The 19,815-nt window shown below is 39.8% G+C and overlaps 3 protein-coding genes across 5 annotated transcripts; 2 read left to right on the top strand and 1 right to left on the bottom strand.

The window, feature by feature from the left end:
• The first annotated feature begins 1,288 nt into the window (after window positions 1-1,288).
• LOC113586743 (uncharacterized) lies at window positions 1,289-9,769 on the top strand. The gene is made up of 14 exons (XM_081710959.1): window positions 1,289-2,684; window positions 2,790-3,101; window positions 3,232-3,516; window positions 3,646-3,942; window positions 4,171-4,482; window positions 4,613-4,900; window positions 5,030-5,326; window positions 5,576-5,887; window positions 6,018-6,305; window positions 6,435-6,731; window positions 6,915-7,232; window positions 8,104-8,421; window positions 8,596-8,877; window positions 9,294-9,769. The coding sequence occupies exons 1-14, from the start codon at window positions 2,558-2,560 to the stop codon at window positions 9,449-9,451; spliced, it is 3,891 nt and encodes a 1,296-aa protein (XP_081567085.1). The 5' UTR covers window positions 1,289-2,557; the 3' UTR covers window positions 9,452-9,769.
• Window positions 9,770-10,326: 557 nt separating this feature from the next.
• On the top strand, window positions 10,327-16,572 carry gtf2f1 (general transcription factor IIF, polypeptide 1). 3 transcript variants are annotated; one of them, XM_081710957.1, is made up of 14 exons: window positions 10,327-10,612; window positions 10,919-10,978; window positions 11,294-11,340; window positions 12,912-12,984; window positions 13,172-13,365; window positions 13,468-13,638; window positions 13,767-13,978; window positions 14,080-14,236; window positions 14,596-14,654; window positions 14,759-14,890; window positions 15,086-15,159; window positions 15,262-15,400; window positions 15,552-15,684; window positions 15,771-16,572. In XM_081710957.1, exons 2-14 carry the CDS (start codon window positions 10,967-10,969, stop codon window positions 15,973-15,975), a joined length of 1,608 nt encoding a protein of 535 aa, XP_081567083.1. In that variant the 5' UTR covers window positions 10,327-10,612; window positions 10,919-10,966; the 3' UTR covers window positions 15,976-16,572. The 3 variants fall into 3 exon arrangements, with proteins under 3 accessions (XP_081567083.1, XP_026880899.1, XP_081567084.1); XM_027025098.3 differs by having other exon boundaries at window positions 10,327-10,741; XM_081710958.1 differs by lacking the exons at window positions 10,327-10,612; window positions 10,919-10,978; window positions 11,294-11,340 and adding an exon at window positions 11,355-12,468.
• On the bottom strand, window positions 16,473-18,346 carry alkbh7 (alkB homolog 7, RNA demethylase). The gene is made up of 4 exons (XM_027025100.3): window positions 17,929-18,346; window positions 17,365-17,538; window positions 17,154-17,278; window positions 16,473-16,942 (listed from the first exon to the last, which is right to left on the bottom strand). Exons 1-4 carry the CDS (start codon window positions 18,205-18,207, stop codon window positions 16,822-16,824), a joined length of 699 nt encoding a protein of 232 aa, XP_026880901.2. The 5' UTR covers window positions 18,208-18,346; the 3' UTR covers window positions 16,473-16,821.
• Window positions 18,347-19,815: the final 1,469 nt, after the last annotated feature.

Below are 19,815 nucleotides of genomic sequence, written 5' to 3'. Positions count from 1 at the left end.
TGTAAAAAGGATATTCAGAGAGCAATAAAGTATTACAAAAATGCAATATTATATAGAATGTTATATGTTTAACCTATGTTTTAGACAATTTTGTGCTGGCCAATTAACTAATTCAAATTTGGCATAAGTACACCTACAGCATCTCTGCCTTATCACTTGAGAGTAAAAGCTTCATTACATCAAAATAATGACTTGAATATGTGTACATGTGACTGAATAAACCTGAAAGGTGGCACATGATATTTAAATAATTTCCGGTGTGCAGTTCAGCTCTGTAGCCGAATTTTTCTTTACCACTAGAAATAATTGAACTCTTATCTATACCAGTAGGTCCAGGCCATTTTATTCTGTTGTGTTCATTTTTCCTGATTTGTGTTGACATATTACACTCTGAAAAGGAAAAAAATTAACCAAAGAATAACCAATAACGAAAGAAAAAGGTTATTTTGAGCACAGGTCCTTCATCAGCTGTGCAAGCAAAGGACTTCTGTCTAAAATGTCCTGTTTGTTTCTGAATGTGCTTCATCACAATTTTAAATATCTCTGCATCTTTTATTACCATATACTGCAGTAAATACATCTTCTTCAGATTTATATATATGTGTGTACAATGTTAGTATATGCATACTTCTTAAAGTAAGAGGATGTTTGGACAACAAAAGAGCACTTTGCATGCACAGCTGATGAAAGACCTGTGCTCAAAATAACCTTTTTCTTTGGAAACCTAATGCACTTCACTGAATTGTACTACCTCTACATATTTTATTCAATTCACTGCAGTTAGTCCCTGAAATCATCTTCAGGCAGGAGAACATTTATTTGTAGTGATAGCAAGACTGTGCTCAGAATTATGTGTGTTTTGATTGTTTGCTTGTTTTATATTTATGTGTGTAGTTTTCCCGATAATGCCAGAGATATGCCATATTGAGTTGATGACCACTGATGTGGATGACAGCTGCATGAAGAACACTGCCTTAACCTTTGTAGTTCTTTTTCTCATCACACTGTTCTACAGTATCGCAGCCACAGTTATCAAGGTAAGACAATGTCCATAAAAAGGACACATCTGCATATTTTTGATTTTAAAAAAAGCTTTATTTATTTTTATGCAATGTGTATTAAATTTATAGAAAAAAGGAGAACTTGAGAGAGAGAGATACACTGAAAAAATTCTTAAATTTATTTATTGATTATTTATTTATTCATTAATTCATTCATTGACAGAAAGACATATTTTTATTACAAACGTAAATAGATTTAATTATTTTAAACTTTTGATTACAGGTGAAATGAGCCCAAGAAGTAACCCTGCCTGTCCCTCATCATATAATTTTTACTATTACCTATTACTTTCTGCATATTTTAAATGTGTAAATACTTTGAAAATTTGTCATGTTTTCATGCTTTTGAATTAATAAATCTCTTACAAAATATGTATGTATGCCAAATTTGTTTTTAATGTTAAAAAGGTGAAAATTCTGAACTTTCCTTTCTATTCTTCTCTTTTCTTTTTCATTTTTAAAATTTTTTTAGCAAATACCTTCCTGAGCTTTATTATCCATGTATGCTCTATTTTCTGTAAAGCACTTTATAAACTGTGTTTAAGAAAGTGCTATACAAATGCTACTTCTACTACTACTACTACTACTACTACTACTACTAATAATAATAATAATAATAATAATGATAATAATAATAATAATAATAATAATTATTATTATTATTATTATTAAGGTTCTACTAAATCTATAGTGGGACAAACAGCCTTTAGAAATGTAGATCAAATTTTTGTGTCTAACTGTATAAAACTACAAGGTGAATAAAGCTTAATAATAAGATACCAAGGAACCCACACATGCACAAAAAAGTTAGGACAACAAAAAAGAAAGCTATTGCATAATAGTGGAAACATTGCTTGTAAATGATATACTGAGGCATGCAAATATAGCCCATGTTCCTGTGCAGGTGTGTGTGTCTCTCAGTCTCAGGAGCACAGATGGCCTTTCAGTTCTGCTTTTGGCGACCGTTTTGGGCTTGCAGGCGTAGCTGTTGCTTAATGCTTCCATCCGCTGGTTGCTGTGCTCACTGAAGTGTGCCCTGCACCTCCTTCTCTCTGCACCTGCCAATTTCAGTGGCAACACAAACTCAAAAAACTGCATTCCCACAATAGCTCATATACTGAATCACTATAAGACTGATTTCCATTTTTTGATGAGGTCTAGTGTCCCTGTTCATAAATAGTGTTCATTCCATTATTCATATTAAATATAAACTACCTAAACTCTTAAAAAAAGAAACAGTTTCACTGAATGTTGAACATGTGTAGTCCTGCTATCACTTTGTTTTATCTGTTTTAATCTCATGGTTTATAGCTCAGCGTGTGAACAAGCCCAAAATCACTCTGTTGAGTAAAGAAGATGGTGACCAAGTTCTGCTGCTTTGTTCTGTGGAGGATTTTTATCCCGAACAACTTACAGTAAAATGGTCGACGGATGGGTCAACAGTGGATGTGAATTTGCAAACTCCAGATGTTAAGAAATTACAAAGTATTGGCAAAATGAAGACTTTCACTGAAATAAGCATAGTACGCATTGAGGCAGAGCTGTGGAAAAAAGGCATAGAGTATAAATGTAACGCAGAACACAATTCCCAGGACTTTAGCACAAAACTAAGCATTTGCAAAGGTAAGGTCACAACAACAAACAAAACTTCCCAATTAAATTATCATCAGAACTGCATATTCTTCTACAGTCACTAACTGCAACTTAAACATTCTTTTAATATTTCAGCTCATCCATCTGTCAAGCCACAAATACATCTGGCCAAACCTAATCTCATATCAGTAAAAACAGATCAGCTGGCCACAGCTTCATGTACTGTTGAGTCAGTGTACAATGAGGTACAAGTTTCATGGATTGGGGAAGGAAACAAACAGGATAGTAGTATCTCTGTAGACCAAAAGTATAATCCCAGCAAGAAAATTTATGAAACTATTAGCAAATTCACGCTCCCAGTAACAAAGTGGAAATCCTGGAGTACAGTAACATGTAGAGCTGAACATCAATGCTTCTCCAGTGAGGAAAAGACCATCTATATTGTTGGTAAGTATTTTATGCAATCTCCCATGACAAAATTGAAGTTTACCCCACATGCCAAAGCACTTTCTTATACTTGTATTGCCCCTGTGAAGACTTACAATACATTGTGGTGTAATGTCTTCATGTTCCTCAGAGCCTGTACAGTGGAATACTTCTGTACTGATTAGAAGGCCTTTTGCAGACAGTGCTGTGCTGCAGTGTGTGGGAAATGAGCTTCCCTCTGGTGTGCTTACTGTCATACTCCAGTCCAGTGCAACTGAGATCTCTCGTCAGTATGTGGACCTGCCCAAAGACCTGAACACTCTCACCACATACTTCACTGTTCCTGATACATATCAAACCAAAGATCATCGCTTCTCATGTATAGTTTACCAAAACACTAATAAGTGGACATCAGATTCTACTGAATGTATTTTTGGTAAGGAAAGCTTTAATCTCGGCATATTATCTCCATGTCTGTCAGTTTCAAATTTAGGTCTCCTTGACGGATTTTAGCCAGAAAGTCATGCTTTGCTTTTCAGGCTAAAACATCTGAGCTTCTTTCCAGGTGACCCTACTGTGGAACTCTTAATGGTTCCCAGTGTTGGACACCCCACATCAGAACCACAAATATTGCAGTGCATTGGCACTGGATTCAACCCAAAGATTAAATGGCTTGTCAAATCGGTGGAGAAGCATGATGCTACTTCTAAAAGTATGATGCAAGCAGATGGACGTGTAAAAGTGTTCAGTGAAATATCAGTGTCACAGCAAGACTGGAATCAAGGTTCAAAATATACATGTAAAGTTAATGATGAGAAGCTTAAAAAAAAACATGTCGAGAAGAGCACCAATATTTGTGCAGGTATTTAAAGTATGGACTGTATCTCAAAAGTATATATACAGTATTTATATACATACATGTATATATAAAATGATCTGAGTGTGTGTGTATATATATATATATATATATATATATATATATATATAAAAGTCACAACAACAAACAAAACTTCCCAATTAAATTATCATCAGAACAGCATATTCTTCTACAGTCACTAACTGCAACTTAAACATTCTTTTAATATTTCAGCTCATCCATCTGTCAAACCACAAATACATCTGGCCAAACCTAATCTCATATCAGTAAAAACAGATCAGCTGGTCACAGCTTCATGTACTGTTCAGTCAGTGTACTATGATGTACAAGTTTCATGGTTTGGGGAAGGAAACAAACAGGATAGTAGTATCTCTAAAAACCAGATGTATGAACCCAGCAAGAAAACTTATGAAACTATTAGCAAATTCACGCTCCCAGTAACAAAGTGGAAATCCTGGAGTACAGTAACATGTAGAGCTGAACATCAATGCTTCTCCAGTGAGGGAAAGACCATCTATATTGTTGGTAAGTATTTTATGCAATCTCCCATGACAAAATTGAAGTTTACCCCACATGCCAAAGCACTTTCTTATACTTGTATTGCCCCTGTGAAGACTTACAATACATTGTGGTGTAATGTCTTCATGTTCCTCAGAGCCTGTACAGTGGAATACTTCTGTACTGATTAGAAGGCCTTTTGCAGACAGTGCTGTGCTGCAGTGTGTGGGAAATGAGCTTCCCTCTGGTGTGCTTACTGTCATACTCCAGTCCAGTGCAACTGAGATCTCTCGTCAGTATGTGGACCTGCCCGAAGACCTGAACACTCTCACCACATACTTCACTGTTCCTGACACATATCAAACCAAAGATCATCGCTTCTCATGTATAGTTTACCAAAACATTAATAATAAGTGGACATCAGATTCTACTGAATGTATTTTTGGTAAGGAAAGCTTTAATCTCGGCATATTATCTCCATGTCTGTCAGTTTCAAATTTAGGTCTCCTTGACGGATTTTAGCTAGAAAGTCATGCTTTGCTTTTCAGGCTAAAACATCTGAGCTTCTTTCCAGGTGACCCTACTGTGGAACTCTTAATGGTTCCCAGTGTTGGACACCCCACATCAGAACCACAAATATTGCAGTGCATTGGCACTGGATTCAACCCAAAGATTAAATGGCTTGTCAAATCGGTGGAGAAGCATGATGCTACTTCTAAAAGTATGATGCAAGCAGATGGACGTGTAAAAGTGTTCAGTGAAATATCAGTGTCACAGCAAGACTGGAATCAAGGTTCAAAATATACATGTAAAGTTAATGATGAGAAGCTTAAAAAAAAACATGTCGAGAAGAGCACCAATATTTGTGCAGGTATTTAAAGTATGGACTGTATCTCAAAAGTATATATACAGTATTTATATACATACATGTATATATAAAATGATCTGAGTGTGTGTATATATATATATATATATATATATATATATATATATATATATATATATATATATATATATAAGGTCACAACAACAAACAAAACTTCCCAATTAAATTATCATCAGAACAGCATATTCTTCTACAGTCACTAACTGCAACTTAAACATTCTTTTAATATTTCAGCTCATCCATCTGTCAAACCACAAATACATCTGGCCAAACCTAATCTCATATCAGTAAAAACAAATCAGCTGGTCACAACTTCATGTACTGTTGAGTCAATGTACTATGATGTACAAGTTTCATGGTTTGGGGAAGGAAACAAACAGGATAGTAGTATCTCTAAAAACCAGATGTATAAACCCAGCAAGAAAACTTATGAAACTATTAGCAAATTCACGCTCCCAGTAACAAAGTGGAAATCCTGGAGTACAGTAACATGTAGAGCTGAACATCAATGCTTCTCCAGTGAGGGAAAGACCATCTATATTGTTGGTAAGTATTTTATGCAATCTCCCATGACAAAATTGAAGTTTACCCCACATGCCAAAGCACTTTCTTATACTTGTATTGCCCCTGTGAAGACTTACAATACATTGTGGTGTAATGTCTTCATGTTCCTCAGAGCCTGTACAGTGGAATACTTCTGTACTGATTAGAAGGCCTTTTGCAGACAGTGCTGTGCTGCAGTGTGTGGGAAATGAGCTTCCCTCTGGTGTGCTTACTGTCATACTCCAGTCCAGTGCAACTGAGATCTCTCGTCAGTATGTGGACCTGCCCGAAGACCTGAACACTCTCACCACATACTTCACTGTTCCTGACACATATCAAACCAAAGATCATCGCTTCTCATGTATAGTTTACCAAAACATTAATAATAAGTGGACATCAGATTCTACTGAATGTATTTTTGGTAAGGAAAGCTTTAATCTCGGCATATTATCTCCATGTCTGTCAGTTTCAAATTTAGGTCTCCTTGACGGATTTTAGCTAGAAAGTCATGCTTTGCTTTTCAGGCTAAAACATCTGAGCTTCTTTCCAGGTGACCCTACTGTGGAACTCTTAATGGTTCCCAGTGTTGGACACCCCACATCAGAACCACAAATATTGCAGTGCATTGGCACTGGATTCAACCCAAAGATTAAATGGCTTGTCAAATCGGTGGAGAAGCATGATGCTACTTCTAAAAGTATGATGCAAGCAGATGGACGTGTAAAAGTGTTCAGTGAAATATCAGTGTCACAGCAAGACTGGAATCAAGGTTCAAAATATACATGTAAAGTTAATGATGAGAAGCTTAAAAAAAAACATGTCGAGAAGAGCACCAGTATTTGTGCAGGTATTTAAAGTATGGACTGTATCTCAAAAGTATATATACAGTATTTATATACATACATGTATATATAAAATGATCTGAGTGTGTGTGTGTGTGTATATATATATATATATATATATATATATATATATATATATATATATATATATATAAAATACATGTATGTACCATTTCTTTGACTCCCAGTGACTGCAGCTATGGCTCAGGTCTACCTGTTAGGTCCATCCTTTAATGACATGAGCTCAACGAATCATGTGCATGTGACCTGTCTGGTACTGGCTCACAAGATCGACATCTATGCTGTTACATGGAGAGTAGGCAAGGATGCGGCATCTCAGGGTGTGAACAAACAACCTTCTATAGACCATCATAATGGAACAGAAAGTTTTCAAAGCATTCTAGAGGTCTCAGCTTCAAAATGGAATGCACACACAGTCATTTACTGCGAGGTATCAAATCTGTGCTCCAGTGCAACACAGAGCCTCAACATCTCCAAAGTCAAAGGTAAGAGCTCACATACAATTGACTTTAATGTACAGGAAAGTATGAGTTGTTCAGTTATTATTATTATTATTATTATTATTAAGGTTCTACTAAATCTATAGTGGGACAAACAGCCTTTAGAAATGTAGATCAAAATTTTATGTCTAACTGTATAAAACTACAAGGTGAATGAAGCTTAATAATAAGATACCAAGGAACCCACACATGCACAAAAAAGTTAGGACAACAAAAAAGAAAGCTATTGCATAATAGTGGAAACATTGCTTGTAAATGATATACTGAGGCATGCAAATATAGCCCATGTTCCTGTGCAGGTGTGTGTGTCTCTCAGTCTCAGGAGCACAGATGGCCTTTCAGTTCTGCTTTTGGCGACCGTTTTGGGCTTGCAGGCGTAGCTGTTGCTTAATGCTTCCATCCGCTGGTTGCTGTGCTCACTGGAGTGTGCCCTGCACCTCCTTCTCTCTGCACCTGCCAATTTCAGTGGCAACACAAACTCAAAAAACTGCATTCCCACAATAGCTCATATACTGAATCACTATAAGACTGATTTCCATTTTTTGATGAGGTCTAGTGTCCCTGTTCATAAATAGTGTTCATTCCATTATTCATATTAAATATAAACTACCTAAACTCTTAAAAAAAGAAACAGTTTCACTGAATGTTGAACATGTGTAGTCCTGCTATCACTTTGTTTTATCTGTTTTAATCTCATGGTTTATAGCTCAGCGTGTGAACAAGCCCAAAATCACTCTGTTGAGTAAAGAAGATGGTGACCAAGTTCTGCTGCTTTGTTCTGTGGAGGATATAAGTTGCTCCAGGTACATCTACTGGCTACACATAATACTTTGTTATTCTTATTTCTGCTCCTCAGACCCCAAAAGGCCAACTGTCCAAATCCTTCAACTCAGTGACAGAGATTTGTCAGGACCCCATGAGAAGACCCTGCTGTGCTTGATCTCTAGATTCTACCCAGCTGAGATCTCTGTCTACTGGGACCTGAATGGAATGAAGCTGGAAAAATCTCAGTTTTCCAACAGTCCAGCAGGTGCACACTCTGTGGGCCCAGATTTCACCATGCACAGCACACTGACATTACCAGAATCAGGACACGAGAATGACACTTACTCTTGCATAGTCAGCCACCAGTCATCAGAAACACCAATAGTCAGCAGGCTGGACAACATATATGGTAGGTGAAATGTTTCATCCCAGCAATTGCTTCATTTATTAGCCTTCTAAATGAAGTTTTGTTTCCGAACAAGTATGCGCTACAATACAGGCAATGTGTGTCTAATGTAACTGACTTGGCATTAATTAATTCTTTGTTTTATCTACTACTCCTCTGTCCCTGTCTCCCACCTAGCCTCAGTGGTCAAATCTGCACCCACTGTGGACCTCCTGCGGCACTCTGATGAGTTGGTGTGTCTGGTGTCCAAATACAGCCCATCTGCCATTAACATCACCTGGCTCAAAGGTAGTGAGGTCGTGCAGCACAACAGGCCTCTTCCTGCCAAGGACGCCACAGGGAAATTCATGGTTCAGAGCCGTCTGCAACTTCGTGCTACTGATTGGAAGGCAGAAACTACATACACTTGCCAGGTTGACCACATAACTGGCACTGTTATTCACAGGATCTCTAAAGAAGGTGATTGTCTAGCCCCTAAGCATCTTTTCAAAGTAGTACTGGACTTCCATTAAAAGCGCTAACCTATTTCACCCTGACTATTTATTTATAAAGCATGTTTTTTTTTAATCAGTTTTGGAACAAGAATATAAAAAATATTGAATGAAACAGTATTGAAGTAATTGCAAACTCTAAAAGAAATTCATCATCAAATGATTTCCATTGAATATGGAAAACTTCGCGACTGATAGGAATATATGACTAAAGACTAATATAGCTGTACCTAATTACATAATGAAAAGTTAAAGCCATTTGTCTCACCCGATAACAGGTACTTTCTACTTTCTTAATTGTATGCATAAGAGGTTTGGAAAGGGCATTGACCTATAGATTTTCTATAGGTACAACATTTCCTCAAATGTTCTTTAATGTTTCAGAATTTTTTCAAGAAAGTATATATTTTGATGACAACCTGTTTCAAGCTGTCAATCTGGATATTTCTGAAGAAACCTGGAAGACAGCCTGTACGTTCATTGCACTCTTTGTCATCTCCCTCATTTATGGGTTCTTGGTCACACTAGTTAAAGTAAAGTAAAGGTCTCATGATTAGTAATAATATTTTGGGCATATTTCTTTAAGTATTATATTAAGCAAAGCCTTTTAATAAAATACATTAGTGCAACATACAAATAAAATGTCTAGTCTTAATACATAAAAGATAAAAAAAACTCTTTAAAAAAGAACAAATCAAAAAAAATAATAAACTCAAATATCTTACTGTTTGATCCTGCAGATGGAATATTCAGTTAATGGCTTTGGAATTACTGGCTCTGTTTTATGTTTTTCGCAATTTACTTACTTTATTCTAAATGTATGCTGTCTCATTCAAATAAAACTGATTTGTTAAAAATGATATATAGGTGACTTTTTATTTTAGAAGTGTCATTAAGCCATCATCATCATCATCATCATCATCATCATCATCATCATCATTTTGCAGTAAAAGCAGCAGTAATACCATGTTGATTTGTTGTAAGCAACCTTTTTAAAGGCATTTGCGAGAAGTGCTTGTTATATTATATGACCATAAGATGGAGACACAGCTCAAGATGATGGCGATACAGCTCTAAGGCTTCGAATGCATGTTGAGGTCAGCAGTAACGGCAAAGCACGCTGTTTTCATGAAACTCACGAAGATTCACGAAAAGGTTGACTGCTACCTAATAGACGTGATAACAAGCATAATTTAACATAGATTGTCATAGATTTGGGTTTTTTGTTTGGTTGCTTTTTGTTTTGCTATATTTTATGTTTGTTTTAGTAATGAAAAAACACCATTATCAATACACGCAGATTAATTCCGGTTTCATGGGTTTATAGCTAAACCATTAAGATTAAAAAATCTATCGGCAAAATCACACAAACGCGAAGCCGCTGAGGCTCCAGTCCACTGTGTGGCAGTGCACGTACTCAAACCACCAAAACAACGGCGAGAAGGACGGGGATTGTGTCGTACGAGACGTTTATGTTGTAGTCAGTTCTGTGCATATTTTAAGATTTTTTCGTGGTTGTTGATTTTATTTTTAGTTTAACTTATGGATTCTCGAAAACAAATATCGTTTTTGGTTTTTGAGTAAATGAACACTTTTATTACATAAACAGGTTAGCTTGCTGACAACATAGCTAAAGCATTTCGCAGCTAAGCTAGCTAGCGAGCGTCATCTTACATGTGCAGTTACTAATCAAGGGACGGCGGGTGAGTTCAGCTGAGCTAAACTTTATGTTCAGGTTCATTTTAAACAGTCTGCGTGGTGTGTGTGTGTATTTGGGGGTTTTTAGTCCGGGAGGAGCTGCTATTTAAAAGTCCCTACAGAAGAAATAAAAGGTAAGTTTTGATAGTCTGGTAATGATAAAACGTCAACTCGCGTGACGTTATCGTTGCTTAGTTGCTACTAATTTAGCAAATATCGTGCCGACTAATTAGCTAAGCGATATCTGTAAGAACCATTTAGAACCAGTTCGCTGTGAGGTGTAATGGAGTAATACTTGTGAAATCCCTCAGATTGCAAACGGAGCTAAACTTACATTTGAAGGAAGGACGTCTACAATTATGGCATCATTGGTAATGTACATATTACAATTTATGATTTTCTAAAGCTTCAGTGACATCTTTTTTTTTTTAAATACTAAACATTTTTCCTGTGCTGCATGTGACGTCTACATTCATCAGCCCTCACTTTGTTTACTATGTGTGTACATTTGTACATTTACACACCAAGCTGTCAAACCAGCCACGGGTTCAACTTAATATCTTAGAGCAAGGAGCTAGCAATACCAAGGTTCAGCTCCAAGAGAGAATAAATATATGTAAATTGCTCAGGATAAGAGTATCTGCTGTAAATGTAATCTCTAATTGTCATGTTCATTTGTGTCCTAGGGGACAAGCAGTTCCTCCTCAACAGAGTATATTGTCAGAGTTCCCAAGTAAGTATATCTATAAGACCGTATTTAAACCTGACTTGCAATGTGGATTCTTGGAATAAATGGACATTAATAGGCAGATGGGCAGATATAAAAGATATAAAAGCACAGAGACGGATCATAATCAAAAGTATTGTGTCACCTATTGGTGTATAGTGTTTATATATGTATGTGTTTGTGTGTGTGTATATATAATATAACAAAAAATATATACACAGAGTGAAATGTATTTGTTTTTTCCCTAGTCTCACCCTTCCAGTGGGTGGTTGTAGCTTTTATTTTAATCACATTTTTTTCAAGCTTATACCAAAGGCCTGGGAGGTTGAGGGTGTGCTGCAATGTTCCTAGGATTGTGCTCTCCTGGACTGAGATTTCTGTTATTCCTGGGATTTGATGGAGCCATTCCTCCAACTTGATGTCACAGCCCCAAGTTAATCTTCTGCATTTTATCTGTTTGTTTTTTCAGTTCCTGGTATTTGTCCAGGTTTTCATATTCCTTCCTTTGGATGTTTCTATCACTTGGGATTGCCACGACTATTACCACTGCTGTTTTATGCATATTGCTTACTGTCTGATTGGTTAGACAATACTTCTGTCTGGATCTGGAGGACCCACAGGATCTTATCCTTGTTGTTCTCTGTGGTTCCACCCATTTGGACGGGGGGGTGTCCTGTTCATATGACTTGCCTATGTTCCTGTTATATGATCCCAACCACTGGGTTGTCTCTCAGTGTATGTTTCCCCTGCCTGCATCTTGCATCCAGCTTCTAGGTACTGCATCATCTCAGAGGCTCCTTTGCACAGCCTGCATCTCAGGTTGTCTCTGGTGTGATGCACCATATTTCGATTGACCTACTGCTTGATTGTGCTGCCATGATTTGTGCCTCTGTGTTATCCTTCAGTCTTGCATTTTGCAGCCATTGGTAGGATTGTCTTATGCCAGCCACCTCTGCTATCTGGTGGTACATTTCTTGGAGCGGCGTATCCTGTCATGATGCCTCTTCTGCCTCCATGGTGACCACATTCTCCATCTGAATGAGACACTCCCTCATCAGTTCATAATTTGGGAACACTTGCTTGGAAATACTCCTGGCTGTATCGTCTCACCCTGGACAGTGGATCGTCCACATTGTAGGCTCTTTCATCCCTCCTTCCGGCTGGCATACTGCCCATGGTTGTTGTATTTTGGGTGGAGTAAAACATACATAAGGTTTCCAGAGAAACAGGATGTTTCAGAGGAAAATGCAAGTAAAATGCACAGCTAATGAAGGACCACTGTCCAAAACATCCTGTTTCTCTAGAGATTTTGACTCTATTTCTATATTTCTTTTTGACAGTAAACTGCACTTACTCACTTTGTAATCTTCAAATGTATTGTAAGAATATATCTATTTAAATTAATGGATATAACTGCATAGATTTAGATTTTTTTTTTAATTTGTGATTTGTCCATCATGTGAATTAAGAATTTTTTTTTTTTTAAAAGAGCCACTATATGCATAATGTGAAAATGTAGAGTTTGTATTCAGTGCATGAGTAGTTCTGACACACACTTTTTTCTCTGTGCTGAACAGAAATACCTGTAAGAGATACAACATCATGGCTTTTAATGCTGGTGACAAAGTCAATTGCTCCACATGGTCTCAGGTAACCAGACATGGTTGAAAGGTGGTATAAACTGCTTTTGTTCCTGAGTGAGCTGTTTCTTCAGTCTCTCACACCTCACATTCCAATGTGGTTGATTCCCCCCCCCCCCCCCCCCCATATAGCTCTTACTTGCTTTTTCCCCTCTTTCCCTACAATGCTTATGGTTGAAACACTTTGTCCTGAAAAGGCGCGCATGGAGCGAGACCTGAGCAACCGTCGGATGTACGGGGAGGAGGAGACCCCGGAGGGTGCTGCTGGCAGTGAGTTTGGCAAGAAGCAGCGGGAGGAGGCACGCAGGAAAAAGTTTGGCATCATTACCCGTGAGTTCAAGGTCGAGGACCAGCCTTGGATCCTAAAAGTGAATGGCAAGGCAGGAAGAAGGTACCCTGCAATCACGCAAGAACAATAAACAATAGCAGTAGTACTCTGGTAATAATACTCAAGCAGTAGGAATCTGGTAGTAATACACACACTTGTCATCAGGTTTAAGGGCCAAAAGAAGGGAGGCGTGACAGAGAATGCCTCCTACTACATCTTCACACAGTGCGCCGATGGGGCCTTCGAGGCATTCCCCGTGCATGGCTGGTACAACTTCACCCCGCTGGCCAAGCACCGCACCCTTACAGCCGAGGAGGCTGAGGAAGAGTGGGGCAGGTGAGTATCCAGCAGTCGAGTACACTCCTGTCCGAAATTCATGCCATCAGCAGCTATAACCATATGTTATTAACATTGTTTTAAAATTTCCCATTGCCTCTTCTGTCCTGTCCTCTTCTGGCGTCTAGGAGGAACAAAGTGGTGAACCACTTCAGCATCATGTTGCAGCGGCGGTTGAGGGAGCAGGAGCATGGCGAGGACGAGGAGGAGGAGGGTGAGAAGGGAGGCAAGAAGAAGAAGAAAAAGAAAGGAGGAGGCAGAGGGGGCGACCTGCGCATCCACGACTTGGATGACGATCTGGAGATGAGCAGTGACGAGAGTGAAAGCAGCGCAGGGGAGGGTGAGCACGGCAGCTGTTACCTTCTTGGGTCGAGGGATTCGGTGGGTGGCAGTTGTGGAGGTCAGCTAATCTCGGAGGCGTTGTCCCCTCACTGTTTGCAGATGGGGAGGGGAAATCAAAGAGTAAGAAGGAGAGCAGCACCAAAGGGAAAGGTAAAAAGAAGAAAAAGAGGAAGGGAAGTGAGCAGGAGGGTGTGGAGGACAGTGACGATGGTGACTTCGAGGGTCTGGAAGTGGACTATATGTCTGACGAGAGCAGGTAACAGCAGAACCCTGGCTACTCATACAAGCTCCTGGATATGTTATGAATCATAGAAAAGTAGAAGACTCTTGGTGCAATTGTGCTGAAAATGAACAGCCCAAAGGTGCTAGCAAGGAAATAACATGTTCACGCTGGCTGACTGGAACTTTTTTTTTTGGTATATTTCCATCGCTTCACTAGCTGGGCTCTAAGACCCAGTTTACCGCTTGCCTCCGCCTCTTGTACCACTCCACTAAAGTATACCATTGCTGGTGAATTGGCCATGTGCCAACCCAGAGTTTCTTATCAAATTTCTTTAATCTGGATTGCTATCTTTTAACCTGATCCTCTTTAACCTGATTTTGAATTGGTTCCAGTTCTGAGGAGGAGGAACCAGAGAAGGCCAAGCCCAACAAAGGAGATGACGTCCCTAAAGGTCAGAAATCAAGAAGTCTGTTCAACCTTGACCCTTGTTTCTGGATGCACCCCGTTACTCTGACTGTGCAGACGGTGATCAGCAAAGCACTGTCCAACTTTCAGGCATCGACGAGGCGTCGGAGAGTGAGGAAGAAAGCGAGGAAGAAAACAAGAATGAGGAAGATGGCAAAGAGGAGGAGGAAGATGATGATGGGAAGAAGACACCTGTACAGATGGAAAAAAAAAAAAAGAAAGGTGTGTAATGGCCCCTTTCTTGACTCCTGGCTGTCTGCATGCCATTGCTTTTTGTCGAGCCATAGTAGGTCAGCTGAAAAATGGCCATTCATGGTGAAACGTGCTTGGAGCATCAGTGCGTAGGTCATGGTTTTTTTGCTTTTTCCTCATTGCTGTGCAGTGGGTAGAAAGATGAGATTTGCTAATGTCTTGCAGATAGCAGTGGAGAGTCTGAGAGCTCTGACGACAGCGACATTGAAGGAGAGACAGCCTCTGCACTTTTCATGGCAGTAAGGGCGTGTGTGTGTAGGGGTTTGGACTAGTGGGATGTGTGTATGAGGGGGAGTATTAGAAACATAGGTGTGTGCTTTATCCTCCGCCACCTCATGCAGAAGAAGCGCACCCCTCCTAAGCGAGGCGGCCGAGGCTCTGGCGGGAGTTCCAGGGCAGGCAGCCGCCCCGGAACGCCCTCCATCGACAACGCCGCCACATCCAACACCTTGCGCGCTGCTGCCAGCAAACTGGAGCAAGGTACATGCGTGAAAATTTACATGGTTTCAACACGGCCAATGGCATTTTTGCCAGGTTGCTTTTGGTCAGTTAATTTTCCTCCTATTGGTTGTTTCTTCTTCTTGTGTGACTTCCATGGTCCCTCTTCTGTGCTTGTGCTGTGCTGCTTCAGGCAAGCGCCAGGCTGCTGCATCCAGCTCAGAGGCTCCAGCTGCAAAGAGGTTGAAGATGGAGCCGAGTTCTCAGAGCCCCTCGGGGAAGAGCACGCCCCAGCCAGCGTCAGGCAAATCCACACCCAGTTCCAGGTACTCCACCTGTTCGCTGCCTCCCTGTTGCCATATGCCTGGCCACCCTCACAGCTTGGCCTCACCTGCTCACTTTTTGCCTACAGCGACGTGCAGCTTACTGAAGAGGCTGTGAAGCGCTACCTGATCCGGAAGCCTATGACCACCAAGGATCTGCTGAAGAAATTCCAGACCAAGCGCACAGGCCTGAGCAGCGAACAGACAGTCAACGTGCTCGCCCAGATCCTCAAAAAGCTCAACCCAGAGAGGAAGAACATCAATGACAAGATGCACTTCTACCTCACAGAGTGAAGCAGCCCAGGGATACGGATCCTTGTGCTCATGCTCAGGGGAGCCTGCCTCATTCCTGGGTCCTTTCTTTCATGAGCACTTGTTTGTCTCATAAGTGGTGTGGACACATAGCATCTTTTTTTATTTGGTGTCTGAAGAGTCCTAAGAAAGGACACGTACTGGAGAGGGGGAAAGGGAAGATCAGTGCTTCTTAAACATACTCCTGGAGACCCTCTGTAGTACACCTTTTTGTTTGTTTTCCCATCATTCAGTACAACTCAGTGCTTTATAATAAGCTGACATGGTGTTTGTGTGAGAGTAGGAAAGATACCATAATATGTAGAATAAGGGATGTGTAGGAACAGGATCAGGAACCACTGAAACAGCCTGAACATGTAAAGAATGTATTTCAAAAAAGTAAAATGTGGATCTTGCTGAAGAGTGAGTTAAACCTGAGCGTAACCAAATGCATGATCCGTTTACACAGGCCTAGGAATAAGGGGTGACGACCTGAGAGATGGGATTAAAGCAGAAGTATTTGTATTGTATTTTGGTTCAAATTGTCACAGTTTTCACTTGTTCACAACTGGTAATAAAATGTTCATTATTTATGAGTAAGTCATCTGTGATCTCTACAATGTGTCAAATGTAAGCATACACTTGAGGTATACGAACATTCTCCCTTGAATGACTTGGAATTTCAAAGTGTAGTGTGAGATTAGAAAAATCAGCGGTCATATTAGGTCATCACACATGGGGCGGTGGGGGGAGACTAGGTTTTTTTCCACTGCAGTCAGTGCACTTCACTGGTATACACAGAGTGGCATCCCAAGTGGAGCTGCAGCTGCGGAACCTCCTCCTCCTCATTTAAATGGGAAGATTCCGGCATATGACGGAGATACGGCGGTGGCGTGGCACTCTGTGTCCAGAGAAAAACGAGTCCTCATCCTTCAAGATCTCGTGGGTGAATTTAAACCGTACATCGTCCCTGAGAGCACAAGGAGAACAACATTTAGAATATGTTCTGCTTCTAGGTGCAGTACAGCCTCTTGACAAAGCCAACACTATGTTAATTGATGCAAAACAAAGCTAGAAGAGAAATGGCAGTCACATTTTTGGCATTCCATAAACCAGACAGTGGGGTAGATATTAAGTTTAAAGAAAGTGGAAATAAAGAGGAAATAAATCTAGCTTCGTACCTTAGTATATATAGAGAGCGACGACTTAAAAACAAATCCACCCAATCTGCTGTTCTCTCTTCCCGGACCAGTCGCATGACACTATCAGATAAAAGGCTGAGTCCAGCGATAGTGCTACCACAGAACTGGAGAGAGACAAAGCAGCAAATAAATCGGTCTATTTAAAAGAAGATAAAAGCTTACCAACAAGAGCAGATGAGATGAGTCACACCTTCACACTGTCAACATGGGGTTTGATGTAGCCCGTCTTGTCAAGGTCCAAGACATGGACAGGCCCAAGTAAGGGACTGCCTGCTTGAAAAGCAATGGCTCTAACCCGAGCCAGTACTCCCGCACACACGCTGCCCCACTGCAGCCGTTCTGTCTCCCTGTAACCATGAATGGCCTAAGTGGCCAATTAAACCGCATAAAAGTAATAAGTTTTTCATATAACTGAATGACTGAACTCTACAAGTTAAGCAAGACTTTTTAAAGGGTTGAAAAATCATGTATATTTTACAAATAGTCAAACCCAATACTGGTACTTTCTTGCATGTTAAGAACTTATCCAGCGTTAGCTATCCTATCTGACTGCAATACAAAAGTTCTCAAACCAAGGAGGCATCCATGCTAGCTACAGCCACCAGAATTTCTGTAAAGAGGTCTAGTAGGTAGCGCCTAGTATGCATTTAATATATGCAATTTGTTTTCTGTGGGAAAAAAAAGAATCGTTCTTTCTCTACGCTAGCTATCTACGCTAGCTATCCTAGTTAACCCTGTTGTAAAGGTTACGTACGTCATCCCAATGGTTGAATTCATATTTCTTTTTCTTTAGTCCGAGCTCTACTTCTTTGAAAAGAGCATGTTCCTCTTCGTCGGTAATAAAGTTTTCCTTAATTTCAACGTGTCCGCGCACTGTTTCTAAAACGTCAACAGATGAACCACACAACCAGCTAAAATCTCCTTTAATTTCATTTCGTAAAGGTGAATTGTCCGACGCATATCTAAAACAAATGATCGGCCATAGTTGCGATGTCCTATGGAATTGTTTCAACACTCCAGTTAGAATGATCATACTTCTGTATGTATGAAAACGGATATAAAATAATAAAATATGCTATTTATTTAAGCTAACATTAACTAGGTATGTAAAACAAAATTTCTTTGCCGTTCAATACGGACCTTGTCGACGCCATTTTTGAAATTGCGAAGAATTGTGGGAATTGGAGTTTCTTATTCTGCTGCTTTTTCTTTCTTTTTTTTTTTCCTTTTTTTTTTTTTTTTGACGGCTGGCAAACCGACGGCAGAAAAGTACATTGTCGCCACGTACTCTGAGCATACTCTCTATATTAACCTAAATCTTCCAACTATGAACCACCTTAACTTGCACTGTTTCATTGCATGGCTATGAAATAATAAAATAAGGTAATGTAGGACACATTGCTATCCATCCAGCAGGAGCAACACGCCCACTCCTGCTCAGAACCGCACCACACACCTGACACGGTCCCAATCAACCGCATATTAACCTTATTCACCCGTTCCTTAGTTTTCTCTTTCGCTATTTAAGTCCTCGGGTCCCTGAAGTCAGCGCTGCACATTAGCGGACCAAAGAGACACGCGTTTTGGCACAGCTCCACTACACTGATCGAAGCCAAACGCCTGTTTAGTTTACCCTTGTCGCTGCATTGCAGCTAACCGTTTTTTGATGGAAAATAAAGAGGATTTTACTCCAGTCTCACCTCTTGCTCCCCCTGTGCCACCACCGTCACCATTTCAAAATAAATCTGAACATTTCAACTAGGATATATATAACCATGGAAAATCTGAAAAAAGGAAAGCCTCAAAGTGAAAATGGAAATATGACTTATTGCCAAGGTTTCTGCTTTGTCATGAATGTAGAAAATGGCTTCTTTGGTTTTTTACATTTTTTTCTAAAACTGAAGTATTAGGTCATAAAGCGAAACATTGTTTTTTGGACAAAACTACTATATGCAAATGTTTTACACAAAGGCAAGCTTCACAATAAAACAGGCCGTTCCTCTTCCCAGTTCATTACTCTGCTTGATTTTGTGTGAGAAGAGTGAACTTTTGCTTGTTCTGCCAACAGTTTGAACCTTGCGTGAAAAGGAGTCGAAGCCATTCTCAAGCACATATGTATGTGCTCAGTTGGTGTGTCTGGACTGTTATGTATGTTTGATGATGTTTGTGTAGAAAGCATTCAGAACTATATGTGGAGCCAAACATAAGGGTGTGAAGTGCAGCCTTGGAAAGAGAGGGGGAAATATTCTTGAATAGGCAGAAAATCTGGCTGAGATCAAATATGTGCCCTTTTGAAAGTTTGTTTTGCCTCATTTGAGAATACTGCAACATCTTTGATAAGTGATGGGTTTTGTACCAGTAGGAGGACCTGGTGTCCAAAAATAAAGCAGTCAAAGCAACCACTGAGGAAACATTTCTTTCACCCTCAATCTGTTGCTTCACTGTTGAAAAGTGTGCACACTCTGGAACATTTCCAGTTTTCTCTAGGAGTAATTCAGATACACTGACATGCAGTCAGCATGTGAGGAAAACCATTTAATTCAGAGTTTGTTCATCTGCATGTGTGTTCAGTATGACATTCTGGGCAGTCAAGGTTCTACAGGAAGGTGGTACTATGTGTATTTTTCAAAGGTCAATACAG

This window comes from Electrophorus electricus, chromosome 3 (genome assembly GCF_041902795.1).
Source record: "Electrophorus electricus isolate QZ-2024a chromosome 3, ASM4190279v1, whole genome shotgun sequence".
Classification (NCBI taxonomy): domain Eukaryota; kingdom Metazoa; phylum Chordata; class Actinopteri; order Gymnotiformes; family Gymnotidae; genus Electrophorus; species Electrophorus electricus.
The sequence above is the reverse complement of the archived record's forward strand: the minus strand, read 5'-3'. Positions and strand labels throughout refer to the sequence as shown.